General features: G+C 31.6%; 1 protein-coding gene across 2 annotated transcripts; it reads right to left on the bottom strand.

The window, feature by feature from the left end:
* Nucleotides 1–1,117: 1,117 nt before the first annotated feature.
* LOC111381222 (dolichyl-diphosphooligosaccharide--protein glycosyltransferase subunit DAD1) lies at nucleotides 1,118–7,393 on the bottom strand. Of its 2 annotated transcripts, none has more exons than XM_023004979.1 (6): nucleotides 7,242–7,393; nucleotides 6,418–6,540; nucleotides 6,264–6,311; nucleotides 2,676–2,763; nucleotides 2,541–2,584; nucleotides 1,118–1,374 (listed from the first exon to the last, which is right to left on the bottom strand). In XM_023004979.1, exons 2-6 carry the CDS (start codon nucleotides 6,502–6,504, stop codon nucleotides 1,291–1,293), a joined length of 351 nt encoding a protein of 116 aa, XP_022860747.1. In that variant the 5' UTR covers nucleotides 6,505–6,540; nucleotides 7,242–7,393; the 3' UTR covers nucleotides 1,118–1,290. The 2 variants fall into 2 exon arrangements, with proteins under 2 accessions (XP_022860747.1, XP_022860748.1); XM_023004980.1 differs by having other exon boundaries at nucleotides 6,418–6,638; nucleotides 7,242–7,374.
* Nucleotides 7,394–19,070: the final 11,677 nt, after the last annotated feature.

Below are 19,070 nucleotides of genomic sequence, written 5' to 3'. Positions count from 1 at the left end.
ACGATATGACAATGCTGCAGCTGTGATTGATCAAGAAGGAAATTCAAAAGGAACAACGAAACCGGAAAGAGAGGGATTCGAACCCTCAGTACTAATAACTCGTACGAAAAGGAGGTAATCCAACCGCACCTTCCAGTACGACTACCTTGTTACGACTTTTCCAGCCTTCCTTCTCCTTTCAGGGCCTATCCGAAAGAGAATTCAGTACAATTTTAACAAAAGAATCGAAGAACCAATTTCAAATTTCCCACAAACTTCAATCACAACTGGAAAATCAACCCTAGTCTCTAGATCACCATTTTAGCCCCTATTTGTCTACCATTAAAAATTTAAAACAAAACTTTTTTTTTTTTTTAATCAAACTCATTTTCAATCGCACATTCATACAATACAATATTTTACACGTCAACCCAAAATATTTTCCTATTTTTTAACCGCATATTTAGGAATGTCATTGGGCCGAGCCGACTCAGCTCGTCAAAGCTCGGCTCGTGGGTTGCTTGGGCTCGTCAACTCGAGCCGAGCGGGGTTTCCCGTCCAATGAGCCGGCTCGTCCAAAAATGTGAAAAAAAAAAATTTTATCAATAAAAATTGAAAAATTAATTCACGAGCTTGCGAGCCACTCATGGGCTCGGCTCGGCCCACGAGCTCGTGGCTCGTGAGTACACGAGCTCATGGGCTGAGCCGAGCTCGAGCTCGGCTCGTGAAAAACGATTCACGAGCTCGGCTCGCCACGAGCCCGAGCGAGGTCGTGGGTTAACGAGCCGAGCCGGCTCGACTCGGCCCACTGATAGCCCTACACATATTCTCAAGAAAATCACTAATCCATAGCTCATTAAAATGGTTATCAAACAAGAACTAGCAGGTAAAATAGAGAATATAATCAACAAGATTTTAACTATTTTTTATATGGTTCAGTATCCATCTTATCTCACTAACAAGTGATGAGCATATTAATAGCTTTAATAAGCCTACTCATTTTCAATAAAGTCAAAATCACCATATTGGCGTTTATGCTTGGGGCCTCGACCACATAGCGGATTTGCATTGTTTTGTCACAACTAACAAGGCTAGTTTGATAATTCTCAAGAAAACAGTAAGATAAAAGGTAGAGAGATCAGTCCAAGAATATAAGCAAATGTCATTTAACAACACAGACAAAACAGTTGATTGATTAAGTTCTGTTGATTCATAAACAGACAATTTTCATGTTTTCTTGTAAATGCCAACTTTGTTTCTAGCCTAATTATCAAAACTAGAAACCGATTATTCGTTTCTCAAGTGACAATCTTATCCAAGGAAGTTCATGATAACCAAGTGAAGCACCAAATTGCAGAGAACAAAATCTGCAAATGCACGTTCTGGAGGTAAATCCTGCAAATTCAAGGTGAGTTAATTACACCAATGATCAATGAAGTTACTTTCTTACCTTAATGATCATTCAAATTTCTAAATGTTATGCAAATAAATAAAAATTAACATTGAATCATTCGTGATGCCGTTAAGTGCCACGAGTCACCAAAGGGCATTATTTATTACGCCAAGTCAGCAAAAGTAGGAAGCTAAGAATTGAAAATTAAACATATTTGGATGAAAAATCGTAACACGGCTTTAATTTTAAACATATTTTCTGGTTTATGTCGTATAGTGAATCCACGCATTTTCTAACAACGAAGTTGTCTTGGCGTTATAAATAATACCTTTGGTGAGACGGTAATTCCAAATTTTTTGATCGAGTGACAGTTAGTATGGCATTGAGAGTGACTATTTTCATAAGAAAATAACTTCAATTAACATAATTACTTAAAAGTTCAGTGAACATTGAGGTAAATAACCTAAGAAACGTTCTGTAGTTTGAACAAATAAAACTGATTTTGACAATTGAAAAATAAGCTGAGCCAAACATACTTCTAGGCTACTCTGATTTTATCAGGCCATGCTACAGGGGCATAACTATTTTTCCCTATGAAGCTACACTGGCAAACATAATAGCCACGTGTTGCCCATTTGGCCATTTCACACTCCGCCAATGGAGTACTATAACAAAATGAGTACAAAAGACATAACGAGAAACTTAAAACAAATAAGCATTCTTTTGGAAGAAATTTCTCAGAGTGAAAAATTAATTTTTGAAAGAAGATTTGGTTAAAAATTAAGCAAAAGCTATACGTTCCATAAAATGTGTGGTTGAAAACGACTTCGAGGAAAAATATATTTTTTTTCAAAAATCTCTCTCAAACAAGCTCTAACGCTACTGGTCTAAGCCCCTATATGATTCTCATTCTTTAAAAATAATATATTCTTAAACAGTATTTTGACATCATTTCAACCACACATTTTTCAATAAAATAGTATTACACGTAAATTTAAAACTTTTATTTATTTTTTAACCACACATTTTCCATCAATAAACTATTCATAAATTCATTCTTATCAAAACAATGGGGTTCAAACAAGGGCTAAACATGTTTTTCGATTTTCTGCCATTATGCGAGACACGATAAAATGATAAAAAAATTTATTGCACTGACAAATGTTACCTTGAATTCCCTGTTTTCTTTGTTCACTTGTATACGTAGACAAACTGCCACCAAAGAATGCTATCAATCAGATGCAAACTATCAATTTTGCAGATTTATACGTATATACACGTATCAATCCGGACATCAACTTACCAGCAAGAACTGCAGTCCCGACACACGAAAGTACCCCAGAAAGAAAGGAGTTGAAAGGGAATGATCCAACAATAGCCATGTAAACAACCTGTTCACAAACAAAAGGGAAAGACAATGTCAAATCTAGAAAGGTAGAGTGCCAACTGTTTCTTTACCTTTAAAAGAGAAACTAAGCCCCGATTGATTTAGATAAAAATTAGATTTTTAGATAATTTTATAAAAGTTATTGGAATGTGGGGGCAATCCCTTGAAATGTGTGTTTAACGTTAATTGTTGACTTTAATAATTTAAATTTAATCAAATTTTTTGGCTAAACTAAACAAGGGCTATATATCTAAAAAGGGAAACAATTCCCATGTTTACTTTGGATAATGTTTACAAACTGTTTATAATCGATCAAACAACTTTTTATCCAAACCTATGTTGAGCACTTGCTCGGGCTTGAGTATGGATGTTTGGTATTGGCACATATCTAGGAGTTGGGTCATTTATCTTATAAAACTTAGGACATGGCTAAAAAAATCTAAAATTTGAACGTGGGTATGTAAATACAAATACGTCTTCAACACATTTCATGAACTCATAAGTAATATTTATTTATTCATCACTAGTATCTAACTATTTATAATTTAACCCCTGTTTGATTTGCTAAAAATCATATTTTTAGCAAATAAATGTTGATGAAATGTGTGCTTCAAAAATTAATAAAAGTTTGTAAGTACTATGAAATTTATGGTTAAAGGCCAAAAATAAATTTTAGAAAATGGGAGCCAAACAGGGGCTTAGACCATTTATAAACTTCCCAAACATGCTTCTAAAGCCGATTTATGTGAAAACACACAGGTACACCCATACCCATAAAGTGAGGCCTGCTTTGTTTGACGAAAATCTGTCTAACTGACATATATCAAGCTTTCTCATCGTATCCATTGTTTGTCATTTCATTGGAGATAGAACTGTGCGAGAAAGATATGTGAAAACTGCTATTATATCTTTTGTATTCTTGATATTATCTTGATGGCTATGTAAAATATCTGTTTTAAGCTAGTTACTGACAGTCAGTCACATGAAATCGAAGTCTCCCAGCGTGATGACCTCTATAATGAATGTCTTTGAGTTGGCCTTAAAAAGGTGACAGGTACTAAACAAGTAAACATTAATACAAGAATGGATGGTCATGCTTGTGAGGATCCAAACTGTTGGAGACCCTGAAGATAAGTATATTTCATATGACAATATGCGCATAACCGAGAAATATTGAACTTTGTTAAACCAATGACCAACTAGAGATTAGTACAAATTACTCCCTACCTACCTTAGAAGTGACAATTCATATTAAGAAATAGCCATCCCGACAAAATATCAGTGTCTTAGAAAGGGGGGAAAAAGAACAAATTGATTTAGACATTCAGAAAATAAGGTTTTGAAATAGAGCTCATATGGAGTATTAAGTGCATCTCCAATGGGTCTGTCTATTCAGGTGAGAGGGGAAAAATAAATAAATAAAGGAGCCACATCAGCAATAGACAATGTGCACCAAAAAAACCTTCCACAATGCTAGTTGACGTAAATAAATAAAGGAGCCACATCAGCAATAGACAATGTGCACCAAAAAGATCTTCCACGGTGGTAGTTGACGTGGACAATGTAAGCCTGATTATGGCAAAAGAACACAAACTGTGAGGAAGGATGTCTATTTGTGGAGGCTGTGGTAGACGATGTCAATTGACTCTCTCTCTCTCGTTATAGTCAACAATTGCAGCTCCTCTCTATCTCTCTCCTCTCCACAGGTAGACAACAATGCATCAATTCACAGAACCATTATTGACGAATTTTGAAATTCAATGTGAATTGAATGAACGTAAAGGTGGAAGCCGTCCATTTTTGTTGCCATGTAGACAGCAATCTTCACAACCCACTGGAAATGCTCTAAACATCACTTTCTCAACTACAACTGTACCGGTCTTTTTTCACTTTTTGTCGAGGTGAAGAGACCAATGGTTTAGATGTGCAGTTTCTAATAGTTGATAGAACGAGCAACAAAGTAAAGCAGAAAAAGGAAGCAAAAATATTAAGCTAAAAGGTATCCCAACCGCAACTGAGCTTTGAAAGAGTGGTTGAAAAGGATAAATCAGGTATTCAGGCATTTTGTCTTCACGAGGTGAGAAGTAAGCCTCAATACACTTTATGGTGCAATCCTCAATGAAACCAATAATGAAGTTGTTTATACTAGGGATCCAAAATTATACTCGTAAACCATAAATCATCTACCAGTTTGTAATTCTACAAAGAATCATTTCAACAAAATTGAAAGTCTCTTTGTAACTAGAAACAAAAAATGGATTAAATATATTAGTAGATAAAGATAATATATAAAATGAAGAAAAAATCAGATAAACAAATGAAGCAACTAAAAATTTAAGAAATTTTCTTGCTTTGACTTTAAAATAAATAACACAAAACAACCAAAAACCAACTAGAAAAACATAAAAGAAAGACAGGAAAAATGTTATGCCTCACAAGTATTCTAAAATAATTCTTAGGGCCCAACTGCATTTTAGAACAACCCAAAGTGCAAGTTTGGTATACCATCTAGTACAATATAATACATGTCTAATACTGCAAACGTGCACTAAAAGTTCTAGGATATGAAGTAAAGTAACCCAAGAGGTTTGAGAAGTATAAAAAAGCCCAGAAAACGTATGACTAACACACTGCTTTATTACTTGGTGCATACTTTAGACAGTTGAAGGTGTATTCTTTAACAAACGCAACTTAAGTCATAAACTTAACACTTTTAATGAAGGATTCACATGAGGCACACCTCCAGCTGTATACTTCATGCACTTCTGAAGACAATGCTTTTCAAATAGGAATAAAGCATCGCTTGTTTAGTGACCAAATTTCTTCACTGAGAGTTTATTAAAAGCCCATATAATTCCATGTCAAAATGATGACTACAATCCAAAGACATCCACTACACAACTCAACTGGTCCAACCACTATGGTTTACATAACTTGGGGAGCAAGGTATTTATCTATAAAGTTCAATTTAAGTTCAAAATTAAGCTCAACAAAGTAATAGGTATCATATTATTTCCCAGCCATATATCATTTTTATAAATTTTGCAGGCATCAATGAACTTGTTGATATCAAAACTTCATGGCCATAAATAGTTTTCAGATTAGTCTTTTTTTTTTGAGAAACTGACTAGGAGCGCTACTGCACCGGAACACAACATGAAAATTTTGTTTCCACTAAGCTAGAAAAAATGTCTGGCATTACTTGTATTGAGAAGGTGAATCTATGTACAAATAAAAAAATCATTAAAAAAAAAAGGTGCACCCATGCACCTCAATCAATTAGGTCAGCAGATGGGCATGGCTCTTCAACCTCCAGTTGATACTCGGAATGTTCTTCAACTCTATTTTTTTTGTTTTATTTCCAATTGAACATGAAATTATTTAACTATCAAATGGAAATAACAAAGTCATTGAATTTTTTGTTCAAATCAATTTAAGTGAGCACCAGAAATCTCATGAGAAGTTAATGTATACGTAGGGGCATAAATAGATCAATTACCATACCTGAATTACAGCAGTGACAACTGCAAATATAATATACAAATCGATGATCTGCAAAAATAATTATTAAACATACAAAGAAAGAAAGTAATCAGATGGGTTTCTCTGCGTGTATGTAAATATAGAAGGAAAAAAAAAGGCTGAGAAAGAGAGACACCTTGAGATTAGCGGGGGTTGCCACATACGCAGAGCGAAGAGAATGAAAAAGTGCTTGGGCATCCTTTGATGTCGTTGTTCTCCCCATCTTTTTCACTTTTTGTGCGCCTGCTAATACAGTGATCTGGAGAAAAATTCAAGAATCAGCCGATTAGCTGGGCAATGGCCCCTCAAATAAGCCTCGTCAGGCTATGGACCAAAATGTATTCTCGATATATGGGCCTATAATCAGCCACTCGAAACCAGTATATATCAAATATTTTTGCATGAAACTTCAATTTTTTGAGCACAAAATAACTAGTGTCTTTGTTGTGTAAAAAAAGAACTGTGTAAATCATTCCATGAGACCAGATCAAGACGGATTCTTCATTATATCAAATAACCCAATTGTATCTACATTCAGTCTTCAAAGCCATGGATGAAGCAAAAACATGAACACACAATTCCTCTATCTATTTTAACTATAATCACGTTATAAAAACAGGTAGTCTCCTGAAGAATTTAGACTTCAGCTACTTGATATCATTATAAAGATCCACAATCACACATCAGACTTTTACTTAAGATTAATGATGTGAAATGCACTAATCTTACATTTCATAAATTCAGAAATAGGAAAATCCATTACTTTCTTGACAAATTTCACACATACTCTAACTGATCTTCATAGATATCACAAATTTTACAACAATAAGGAAATCTACAGCTTATAATACCAGAATTAAAATAAAAAGAAAATTGATCGCATCGAGATTATACCGTTCCGATATGTAGAGAAAGCACAAAAAATAAACAGAAAATTAAAAACTAAGATGAGAAATTTACCGTTTGCGATCGCGGATATGGCCGCCGGATCTGCCGCTGTATCACCAATTATACTGAGAAGATGAGTCACAAGTTGCAGTCGTCTCCTTCACGGCTTCACTCTCCAAGTCTTCCCAAGTTTGCTAGAGGGTTTTTACTGCTGGGCTTTGATTAAAACGGCCCAACTATACAAACTTTTTGCGAGAATTAGACAATATTGGTAAAATTTCATAAATAAGAAATTAAATATTACTTACTTCAAAATTAAAAAACAAGGTTTAAATTTACAACAATAAGATATTAAAGTCAAATTATATTTTATTTATAAAATAATCAATTAAAAATATATTTTTTTAATTAAATATATCAAGATCACAATTATATACAATTTGATCACAAATTATTTTTCGATCACAGAACAAATTATTTGAGTTACAAATCAAAAGTTTTATAAGTCACAATTTATTTGTCAATTACAAAATTACAAATTTTATAATTTACAACTTTTTAACGATTACATATTATCAAATGAATGGGTTACAAGTAATTTTTCGATCACAACTTAATAAATTGTAAGTCGCAATCACATCTTATAAGTCATATATTGCTTATTAATCACAAATTAATCAATTTATTAGTCATAATCTACCAAATAATTGATCACAAATTATTTATTGATCATATATTAACCATTTTTTTGTTAAAATCAATCAAATAATTGGTCACAAAAACCCTACCACCCCACCCCCATGCCCACCCCACTTCCTCCATCACCGCCACTATTACCACAACCCCAACCAATAAAAATTTTCAAATCTGCTGCGAGGGCACCATTTCCACCACCAACCCCTGTATCAACAAAATCACCACCTTCGCCACTATCAAATCTAAAAACATCATCATCAGATCCAACAAAACTAATCTCCTCCGCCAGATTCACCGTTACTACTAGATTCACCACCATCGTAACCAACAAAAACCACCACAAAAACATGTAAACCAACGTAACCACCATTCACTGTACGAGATGTTTACTGAGTCCAACACAAGCCAGCAACCCAACCCTATACAAATGCACCACCACCACCAAATCGACCAATACCATTGCACTACCACCACTATGTCAGTGATGGCAAATCGCGTATCACTAAGGGATGAAGCCATCACAGCAATGATGCACCGCCTCTTTTGGCGGTGAAGGTAATAGGAGGATAGATCGCTATCGACAATGGTGCTCAATGAGGTAGAGAGAAGAAGAGGTAAAGAGAGAGAGGAGAGGGAGAGAGAGAAAACTAATTGAAAATGGGGACAACTTTGAGAATGGCTGGTAATTTCTTTCTATTTTTCACAATAGCCTTTCTTGTCAAAAATACTATATTGTCCTTAATGAAATTATTAACAAGATCTATCTTATATCTTTAGGGAATTGTCAATCAGGTCCTATATCTATATTTTTCAATCTTTTGAACATATTTAAATATTCTTTATATTTTAATAATTCTTCAAACATTATAGGTTGACCTTTCTTAGTTATATATCCATTAAATAATCCTTCTGAGATTTCTTCTTGTATATCCGTATGTTTAGTTATAATATCTTCTACTTTTCTTATTTCTCTATGAGTTCTCACAGGATCAAATCCTATATTATTCTTACAACTATAATCTATATCTCTATATATTTCTTCAATTTTTTCTTTACCAATAGGGAATATAACATCAGATTTTACATCTAATTTAAGCAAAAAAGAAACATCTTCTTCATCTAAAAATAAAATGAGATTATTATCATCATTAACAGTAGAAGTGGATGCTTGTGAATTGTTCATAAAAATAATTAAAACATGAGCATGTAAAGATAAGTAAATAACTTACAGTAATCAAGTGGAAATAAACAGGTTTTCCCTCCAGTATGTTCTTATAGATGCTTTGCATGTACTTAATCAATCTTCTGAATCAAGTAAAGATTAAAAATGTTTTTGAAATCATTTGGGTCCACAACTGCTTCCGCAAAAGGCTTTTCAATTAAGGTTGCATTTCTCATTCTAGAGAACTAGCCGTGTTTCCACAGACGCTATCTCACAGTATCCAGAGTCTCTATTTTCACCTCTATCCATACTCTTTTCAGAATCAAGTTCCTACTTGGAATGAAATTTTAAAAGATAACTCACACTCAAGGTGCTACAATTTTTTGTTAGTAAACTGCCCTTTTCCCCTAAACCATTCATCAAAGAAGGGTACTTTGGCATGGCTAACATCCATTCAAAATCAATGTTTTGAAAATCTTTTAAAATCTCTATCTGTACTGCCGAGGAATCATGAGAAACTTAACGAAATCCTTTTATGAAAACTTTGTTGAACATAACAAACTTTACTTTAATATTCATAAACTGAAATTGTACATGCTTACAAACTATATTTACATACCTTTGGTACTCACACTTCATAAGTGATTACCTTATTACACGCTTTCCTATCTTCAAGCTATCTAATATTTCTCTGAATACAAGTAGTGTATACAGATTACAAGGAATTTTTCTCTAATGTGTTATCAGAGAATAGAGATAGATTTTTCGAGATATCTTCCTTCTTCCTTCATGCCTCCTTTTATAGGAGAGTTTGAAATCTTATCTTGGACAGATGTCTTCCACTTTCTTTGTTGGGTAGCAAGGCATCTTATCTCCATCGAATTCTTCATTGTCTTCTTGCTATATGGACCTCTCCTTTGAAAATTATGTGCCTTATCTTTTGAATTTGTCTGCCACTTGTGTCAACTAGTGGGTAAGTTGTCACAATAATGGAGACTTTCTCATATTATTTCTTGTCTTTAGTAGCCACAGTTTTTCTTTAATAAATTTCTTTATTAAAGTAGTGATAAAGGGCTACTTCAATCACCATCATTTCTCCATTTTTGAATCAAAGAATTCTGCAGGGAATTCTTCATCGTTAAGAGATGCTTGGCTCATATCTTCAACAACACAGTATTCACAGTGGTGATCACTGTAATTCCAAAGTAACTTGCATAATTCCTTAGCCATATCTTCTGATCCATGCACTTGGTTGGATATAATTGCTGATAATAAATGGTCAAGATAACAAAGATCTTCCTCTTTAGTGGTCATCCTTGCACTGGAATATATAATATGATCTTCAGAAGGATAAACCCATATTTTTTCTTTCTCAGTGATAATCTGAGTTACATGTTCAAATATCTCTTTATACCCTTTAGCTCTTCTATAGGGCATCCTATTAAGAATATCTTGATATCCATTTTTAACAACCTTTTGATTGGCTGGTAAAAAATGTTGATTTGTTAATCCCATTTTGATCACATGGAACGATGGATGCATATATTCAAGGACAGGATCCCATTCCATTGTTGCTGAATGGAATCTGATATATATATTTGTTGTTTTAACAACTTCAGTATATCTCTTGACAGCTTTCCTGATGTTGGCTGGAAGCTGAGCTATCTCTTTAAGATCTTTGCTTGGATATATACAAAGTATATTTCCTATTTCAAAGCAATTTTGAACCCAATTGGCTGGTGCACCTGAATAGAAATTTATCTTGTTGTATTTTGAATAGTGGAGAGTCTTCATCCACTTTCCAATTTCCAAATACCAATCTGATAGAATGTTAAAGATAACAATAAACAATGTTACTTCTTCATAACTATCTTTTCTTGGCATTTTTGCTTCATGGCATATTTTGACAATATCTTTAGGATCTATTCTTTCAATAGAAAGTTTAGATTGAGTTTGGCTCTGAGAAGAGCTACCTTCTCTTTTGATAACTGGAATATCTTTATTACCAGTAATAGTTTTGAGTATTCCCTGTGAAGGGGTTCCTATTACTTTCTTTTCTTTCCCTTTATCCTCGGGAAGAGCGCTAGTATTCACAAGTCCCTGCGAAGGGATACTAGGCTTGGTACAAGTATCTTCTACCTCAAGGGCTATATTTTTGCCTCGAAGATTATCTTGGATATTTTGAATTTGAGCTTCCAAATAGGAAACTTTAATTTCAAGTATCTGGACTTTCGTCCTTAGTTGTTCTAGCTCCATCCCTGCTAAGATAATCAGGAAGAAAGTTAGTTTTACCTTTTATGTATTCAATATCAAATTTGAAATATGAAAACCAAATTTGTATCCTAATAATATATCTATTATTAATAGATGGATCAACATTATTTTTTAAGAATGCTTTAACTTGGGTATTATCAGTTCTAATTAAGAACTTTTTTGGTAATAAATAATCTTCATATTTCTGAACTCCTCTTTTTACAGCAATGAGTTCTTTTCTGTTTGTCTCATATCTAGTTTCAACTTCTTTGAATGTTCCCGATATATAACCTGCAAGTATTTCATGACAAGAACAATTTTTTTCACATTTATATTCTTTATGATTCTTTTTAACTTTTAACACTGCTCCCCAATAATAATCTGAAGCATCAGTTTTCAAGATAAAAAAATCTTCTTCTTGTGGTATTACAAGTTTGGGTAATACCTTTAACTCTTTTTTAACTTTCCTTATATTTTCACAGTCTTTTTCTTCCCAAGACCACATTATATTTTTTCTTAATTTTGGAAGAAAATAATTTTTCAATTTAGCACAATTTTCAATGAATCCTTCAGCATAATTCAATATACCAAGGAAACTTTGTAATTATTTTTTATCTTTGATTTCTTCAGAAAATTCTTGAAGTTTTTCACCAATATGAGATTGCAACTGCAATTCTCCTTCTTTTATAAATAATCCTAAAAATTCAATTTCTGTTTTAACTATCTCAGCTTTATTTTGAGAGAGTATAATACCATATTTTTTCATGATATAACAGAATTTCTCAAGATGCTCAATGTGTTCATCAATATTATTTGAATGAATAAGTAAATCATCTACATATACAATACAAAATTGAGTAATTGGTTTAATTACCTCATCCATTCTTCTTTGGAATATCTGTGGTGCATTTTTCAACCCAAATGGCATTACATTCCATTCGTATTGTCCTAAAGGATTGGGGGTACTAAATGCAGTTAGTGGTTTACTTTCCTCTGTAAGCATGATTTGCCAAAACCCTGACTTACAATCAAATTTTGAAAATATCTTTTTGTTTTGTACTTGTTTAATAAGGATATCCTTATTTGGCAAGTAATATCCATCAAATTTAGTTACTTCATTTAATTTTTTATAATTTATTACCATTCTGGCTTTTCCTCTTTTTATCTCACTATGTTTTCTAACCATAAAGGCTGGACTGCAATGAGGACTTTTACTAGGTCTAATTAATTTAGCTTCTAGCAATTCTTTTATCTGATTTCTAAATTCTTTTTGATCATCAACACTATATTTCATGGGTTTAACTCTAACAATAGTATCTGGATTGGTTAATTCTATTTTAGCCTTTACTTTATCAATATTCTATTTTTCTAATGGGTTTTCAGAATATGTTTCAGAAATTTCCTTTTTCAATTTTTTAATCCTATTTTCTGTTGTCATTTTTAAGACTGTAACTGGTTTAAATTTTTCTGTACTCCAACATCCACCACGCTGGGTTGAAGAACTCTGATGGTTTATTTCTCTATATGTAGTTGTAACAGCTTTATTTATTTTTGGTGTAAATATCTTATGTGCACAAGGTGTTGTGAACATATATTTATCAATATATTGTGTAAATGGTGCATATTTTAATAGGAAATTCTGTCCTAATAAAATATCACATCCAATTGTGGTTGACATATATATTGTATCAACAAATACTTCTCTAAAGGAAATTAGAAAAGGTACTTGAGTAGCATACTTGCTATATATTACCTTGTTTCCACCTGCTGTTGTAGCAGTTACTACTTTCTTTGAATTATATTTTCAGTATTCAGATGGCAGTACATTTGGTAAGCACAAGCTTATAGTACTTTCAGTATCTAAGTAAGCATGAAATTTAATTCTATAATAATCTTTTATATTGAGTGTAATTTCAATATATGGGCTCATGGGATTAGTACTTATTACTCTTTCCATGATAACAATGATTTTATATTTTCATTTATTCTTGGAATGATAATTGGATTATCGTCTACTGTTATTTTTAAATATCCTTGACAAATTTTGTAAGGATTATATTTCTCAAGAAAGTTCATTCCTAGTAGAATAGGTGAACGATCTACTCCATATAGTTCATCTTTATATATAATTATTTCTTTAGTATATTCTCTTTGGTCCTCTCCTATAAGTATAAGAGGGAACTTAACATATTTTCTGATTTCAAGATTATTTCCTAAATAATCTTTAAATATGTATGGTTCTGATATCTCGAATTCTGTTAGATGACTAACGAATTTAGCATTTACATGACTCTTATCTGCTCCAGTATCTATGAGGACAAGAAGATTCTTCTTATATCCTTCTTGGTTCACATATCTTGTCTTGACATAGTATTGAGAACTTGATGGTTCAGCAATGCTTAGATTCTTAAGTCTGCTTATCTTAGGGTCTTGTCTTGAGGGGAAATCTTGCTATAAGATTATCTCCTTCTAAGCTGACACTATTTCTTCTTATTAATTTTCCTTCAGAGTTAATTTCTCTAGTTTGTTTATGAAAATCAAGCGTTATTTGTTCTGGTATAGTGACTTCATGTTCTTGGTATTTCCTAGGAGGTATATATTGTGCTAACTCCTCAAAATCTTTATGTATGATAATATTATCACTTATTTTTCTTAAATTGTTATGATGGCTAGTACTAAAAACAAAAATTGATTTTATGCTTATACTAACAGCCTTACTTCTTCGTAACATTTTCAAGTTACCAATTCTATAATATAAATTGAAGCTTTGGTCAATATTTTCATCACTTAATGATATTGCATAATTTGATTTTACTGTAAATATTATCTTTTGATAGACTAAGTTTCCTACAATTGTTCCTAATAGAGCATCTATAGGATCTTGTAATATTCTATTATCCATACAATATATTTCTATAGGTATATTCATACCTTCTCTAAAAAATCCTTTTACCATTATCTGGACTCCTCTTAACTCAATACATTTTAATTTGTTTCTTACATTTTCTGGGATTTTGGATAACTTTTGTTTTACCCATTCTTTTGTAATTATAGGTATTCTTGCTTTTCCTATGGTATCTTCTATGTTGATAGACATTTCTTTATAATTCATACTTACAATTGTTTTATTTACTCTTGGTAAAATTCCTAAGAATCCTTGATGGAATACATCTTTTTCTTGTAGGTCTAATATCTTCTTAGTGATTCCTGCGTATTTTTTAATATCAAAGGTAATTTCTTGATTAATACCTTCTATAGAATCTTCAACTTCTTCAATTGTTTCTATTTCTATTTCTGATTGTTGTATTTCTTGATTTATATATACTATTTCCTCATATTCTTCCTCTGATGAGGATGTATCCAATTCATAAATACTACTGCATTCACTGCTTAGATCTTCAAAATATTCAATTGGTTCAATATCACTATCATCTTGGAATTTTTCATAAATTCTAAGAGTTTTTATATTTTGTCTATTTTTCTTTTTAGGACATTGAGGGGCAATGTGTCCTTCTTCATTACAAATAAAATATCTACATTTTTTGATGTATCTTGGTTTAGATTTCTTATTCCAATTTCTTTTCTTGAAATATTTTTTATGTGGTTTAAAATTCTTTTTACTAAATTTTTTATAATTTTTGAATTTTCTTTTATATTTCTTATATGGTTTATACTTCTTTTTATAGCATTCAAATTGTTCTACCTGGCCATTATCTTTGTAGCAACATAATGAATTTTTTCTTATTTTATAAGCTTTCTTATTTTCTAGTGCTTCTCTACACCACATACTTATCATTCTTTTTGTAAATTCAATTCTACTTCCAAGACTATCTATTTCAACTCCTTCCTCTTTTCCTAGAGGCAATAATTTCTCATATTCTTTTAATAACTTGATTCCCCATGGGAATGATAACTTTGTAAAGTAAGATCTTAGAATAGATTTGTTTTCTTGATAATCTCCTTGGTTTAATATATAGTATATCTCTTCAAATTTGCATATATATCTTTCTAACTCACACATATCACATATCTTTATATTTTCCATTGCAATCATTCCTTGGTTATATTCTTCTTGTGTTCTTTCTTCTTCATTAGAAATATGTCTATTTCCTAGAAATTCTATTCTTAAGATTTTCTCAAATCTTTTTAATATTTCCTGTATATTTTGTTCATTTAAGGAATTTCTATTATCTAATACTTCAGTTCTATTTACTCCATATTTTACACCTCCTTTGATGGTTTCTGATAACTTTCTCCACCATTCAGAGACAGTTCCTCTAAATGTATGTTCTATAAATCCAAAGGCCGTATATGTTTCCCATTTGTTAAATTGTATAGCTAAATCTGTACTTTTTATCCATGTTTCAGTAGCTTTATTTTTATCTACACAATCTAAATCTAACCATATTCCTGTTGTGTGGATTGGTTCATTATAAGATTTCATTGAATTTATTTCTTTTATGGATTGTTTTCTTACATTTCCAGTGTATCTTTTCTGGGTTTTTCTATATTGATTAATATCAACCTTATTAGGTATTGAGGTTCCATAAGGAAAATCTTTATATTGTTCTTCATCACTATTAAATTCTACTTTTATATCTTGACTAGAAGATGGATTGGTATTCATCTTTATATTTTTCATTTTTTCAGTTAATTCTTCTAACTGTTTTTTATATTTTTCATACTCTTCACCTGTAGATTCTAAGAATTTTTGTTCTATTTCTTCTACATCTGTTATCATATATTGTTTTTCTTCATGCTTTTTTCCTTTATTTTTTGTTATTCTAAAATCTTGGGGTGGATTAATTATAATCCTATCTTTTCCTCTAAGATTATTATCTAATAATGCATTTCCTACTTGTAGATTATATTCTAGATTTTCTAGTCTTTTATGTATATCCTCAAAACTTTCGTTTGTAGTGTTTTTAGGTAAATATGGATAACTAGGTTTTTTATGTTTTTTAACCTCTTTCAAAAAATTTTCAATTATATTTTCTTCATCTACTATATTCATCATAACTTTTGGATCGTATCATGGCTCTGATACCATTCTATCGGAGTGTGCAGCGGAGGGATTAATATTTTTGAGCCAATTAACTTCTTCATAAATTTTTAAAATATCACAATAAAATTTATAAAATTCACTATTTTTTACCAATATTTTTTCTTGAATAATTATGTTTAATTCTTTAATTCTCCTTCTTAAGTTAAGAATTATTTTATATATATCTTTTTCCATTTTAATTGCTTCATCATCTATGAAATTATTTTTATTTTTTAGTTTTGGGTCTAAATATTCTATAAAGAAGTCTTTCAGATCTTCTTCCAAATAGATTAATTCGTTTTCTATAACGTTTTTTAGATCAATAAAATTTTGTATAATATTTGAATCTAAATTTATTAAAGAATTTTGATCTATATTTCTTTGAGGACTTATTTGAAGGTTTTTAGACATTGTAGTGGCTTGGGTTGTAATTTCTCTATTAAGGGTATTTTTGGAAAATTAGTTGTTTGGAGACTAGTTTTCAAATGTTTTTATTTTTTAGACTAATTTGGAAAATCAACCTTCTATTTAGACTATTAAGCTGTATTTCCCTTGAAAATGAGGAAGGAAATAAAAACTAGGGGTTAGGTGTGGGTATATAATTATTGAATTTTATAATATTATTATTTAATATTAAAAATTATATTATTATCTAGTTTTTGTGCATATAAACTATAATTTTGATTTTTGAAATGCAATCTCTAAAAGTAGGTCTCCATGTTATTTCCACATCTTTAAATTTGAATAATTTTTTAGAGGAAATTAGATTATATACCCTAAATACGGGGCATTTTTGAAAAATAATGTGAAAAGTTGTTACAAAGTATAAAATACTATATTTTTACATTAATTTTAGTCTTTGTTTGATTCTCATTAAATTACATTACATTACATTTTATTTTTCTCTCTCTTATTTTCAACCACACAATCTTTTATAAAATAATATTACACGTAAATCGAAAATTTTTCCTTCCTTTTCAACTACTCATTTTTTCAACAAAACACTATTCCCAACATTTTCATTACAAAAAAGGGGCCAAACAGGGGCTTAATCTGTCAACAAACTAAAACCAAATAATTTCCAACTTTCCCCTTTATCTCCTTGCTCTCTCTATATTCATCTTTTCTCTTTCTCTATCGTACAAATCAGCCTTTCTTTTCTCTTTCACTAAGTATGAAATCCAATCACATCCGTCGTCGTCTTCTCAAAGGTAGAAGTACAATGACCATTGAGGCTCTGCCACCCAGAATATCTGCCTCCCGTATGGTAAAATATGATTTGCGGCATACAATCTTTTAGAAGGTAAGGCCATTTTTAATTTCTTGCCAATCACAACATGGGGTAGAAGCCCCACTTGCCGCAGCCAAGCCAACGTCAGTGGGAATACTCCAGCAACATGGTAATAATAGTAGTAGACAAGTAGCCGCCGAAGAAGAAAACAGAGAACAGAAAGTGATAACTTCATTTTGGAATAATTTAGTGTGGAAAGTGAATTGGGTAAGCTTTGTTCCAAGAACACCCATTTAATGTTACACCATCATCGGTATCCACTACCTGAATTTATTCGACATGATGGTGGATGCTATTATAGCAGCTATGGCGATTTTGGGCCATAAGAAAATTCCATTGATTTTGACAGAGATCGTGTGGCCAAACAAAGTTGAGTCTGAGGCTATAGGAAATTGTCCCGAGATGTACTTAAAGGGGTTGCTGATGCATTTGAGGTCAGGAATTGGGACTCCATTGAAGAATGAAGGGGTTGTTGAGAAATTGATCTCAAAAGTAGCAATAATAATCCCAATATGACTTTGAAGTACAGTATTAATTTCTCATTTTACAATGGATTCTTGGAAATGGTAGCTGCTTTGTACATATATACTTCTCGTGTTACAACTTGTTTTGGTTCCGAGAGTTGAGTTTCTATTATAGACGGAATTTTTGTTGCTTAGACAAGCAATTTAACTCATCACTATCTCGTACGGGCGTCGAGAATGGTTTTTGCCAGCCTTTCTAGTTTCTATTCAGTTAGTTTTGATATCTGATTCTAGTTTAATAGTACCAAGTCAAGATTGTTGATAATCGATGCATAATTGAGGATATGTCTGAAAAGGAAGAGAGATGACAAAACCAATTTATTGAGAAGTATACTTTGGTGTTTGTATTCCAATTCATATGTTTCTCGTGTCGATAGTAGTCTGGTTTTTATTATTGACACAAACGTAATGTGATTTTTTTGAATTTTTGGCACTTTTTGAGTATTCGTCACTTTTTTAAATTTCTACCGTTTTAAAATTTCTGTTACTTCCAAATTATTAGATGTTGTGTTCATAAAATGACATTATGTCCCTGTTTGATCCCCATTACCTGAAAATGAAAATGGGGGGAATAGTATTTTTTAGAAAACTGAGTGTTTGAAAAAGAATGAAAAATTTTCAATTTACGTGTAATATTATTTTATGGAAGATTGTGTGGTTGAAAATAGAAGAGAAAAAAATGAAATGTAATGTAATTTAATTTAATGGAGATCAAACAAAGGCTATCTCCCATGTTTAATTAATAGAAGCGAAACCTAATCATGTAGAGGCATTATACAGAAGAAAGTCAACCATTCTTGGATCTATTTTTGGATTAGATTGGTGTTTCTCACTTTGTTAGTGTCTCTTTTTAGAATCTTTTTTTTTTTAATAGTATTTGTCACTTTTATGAATTTTTGTCACTTCAAACTTATAGATTGTTGTTTTTTAA

The sequence above is a fragment of the Olea europaea genome, unplaced genomic scaffold (genome assembly GCF_002742605.1).
Source record: "Olea europaea var. sylvestris unplaced genomic scaffold, O_europaea_v1 scaffold227, whole genome shotgun sequence".
NCBI classification, from domain to species: Eukaryota; Viridiplantae; Streptophyta; class Magnoliopsida; order Lamiales; family Oleaceae; genus Olea; species Olea europaea.
The sequence above is the reverse complement of the archived record's forward strand: the minus strand, read 5'-3'. Positions and strand labels throughout refer to the sequence as shown.

Coding starts and splice junctions, on each gene's coding strand:
- LOC111381222 (XM_023004979.1), bottom strand. CDS start 6,504: ATGGGGAGAACAACGACATCAAAGGATGCCCAAGCACTTTTTCATTCT. Junction 6,312..6,417: donor CAACCCCCGCTAATCTCAAG/GTGTCTCTCTTT, acceptor TTATTTTTGCAG/ATCATCGATTTGTATATTAT. Junction 1,375..2,540: donor AAGAAAACAGGGAATTCAAG/GTAACATTTGTC, acceptor TTGAATTTGCAG/GATTTACCTCCAGAACGTGC.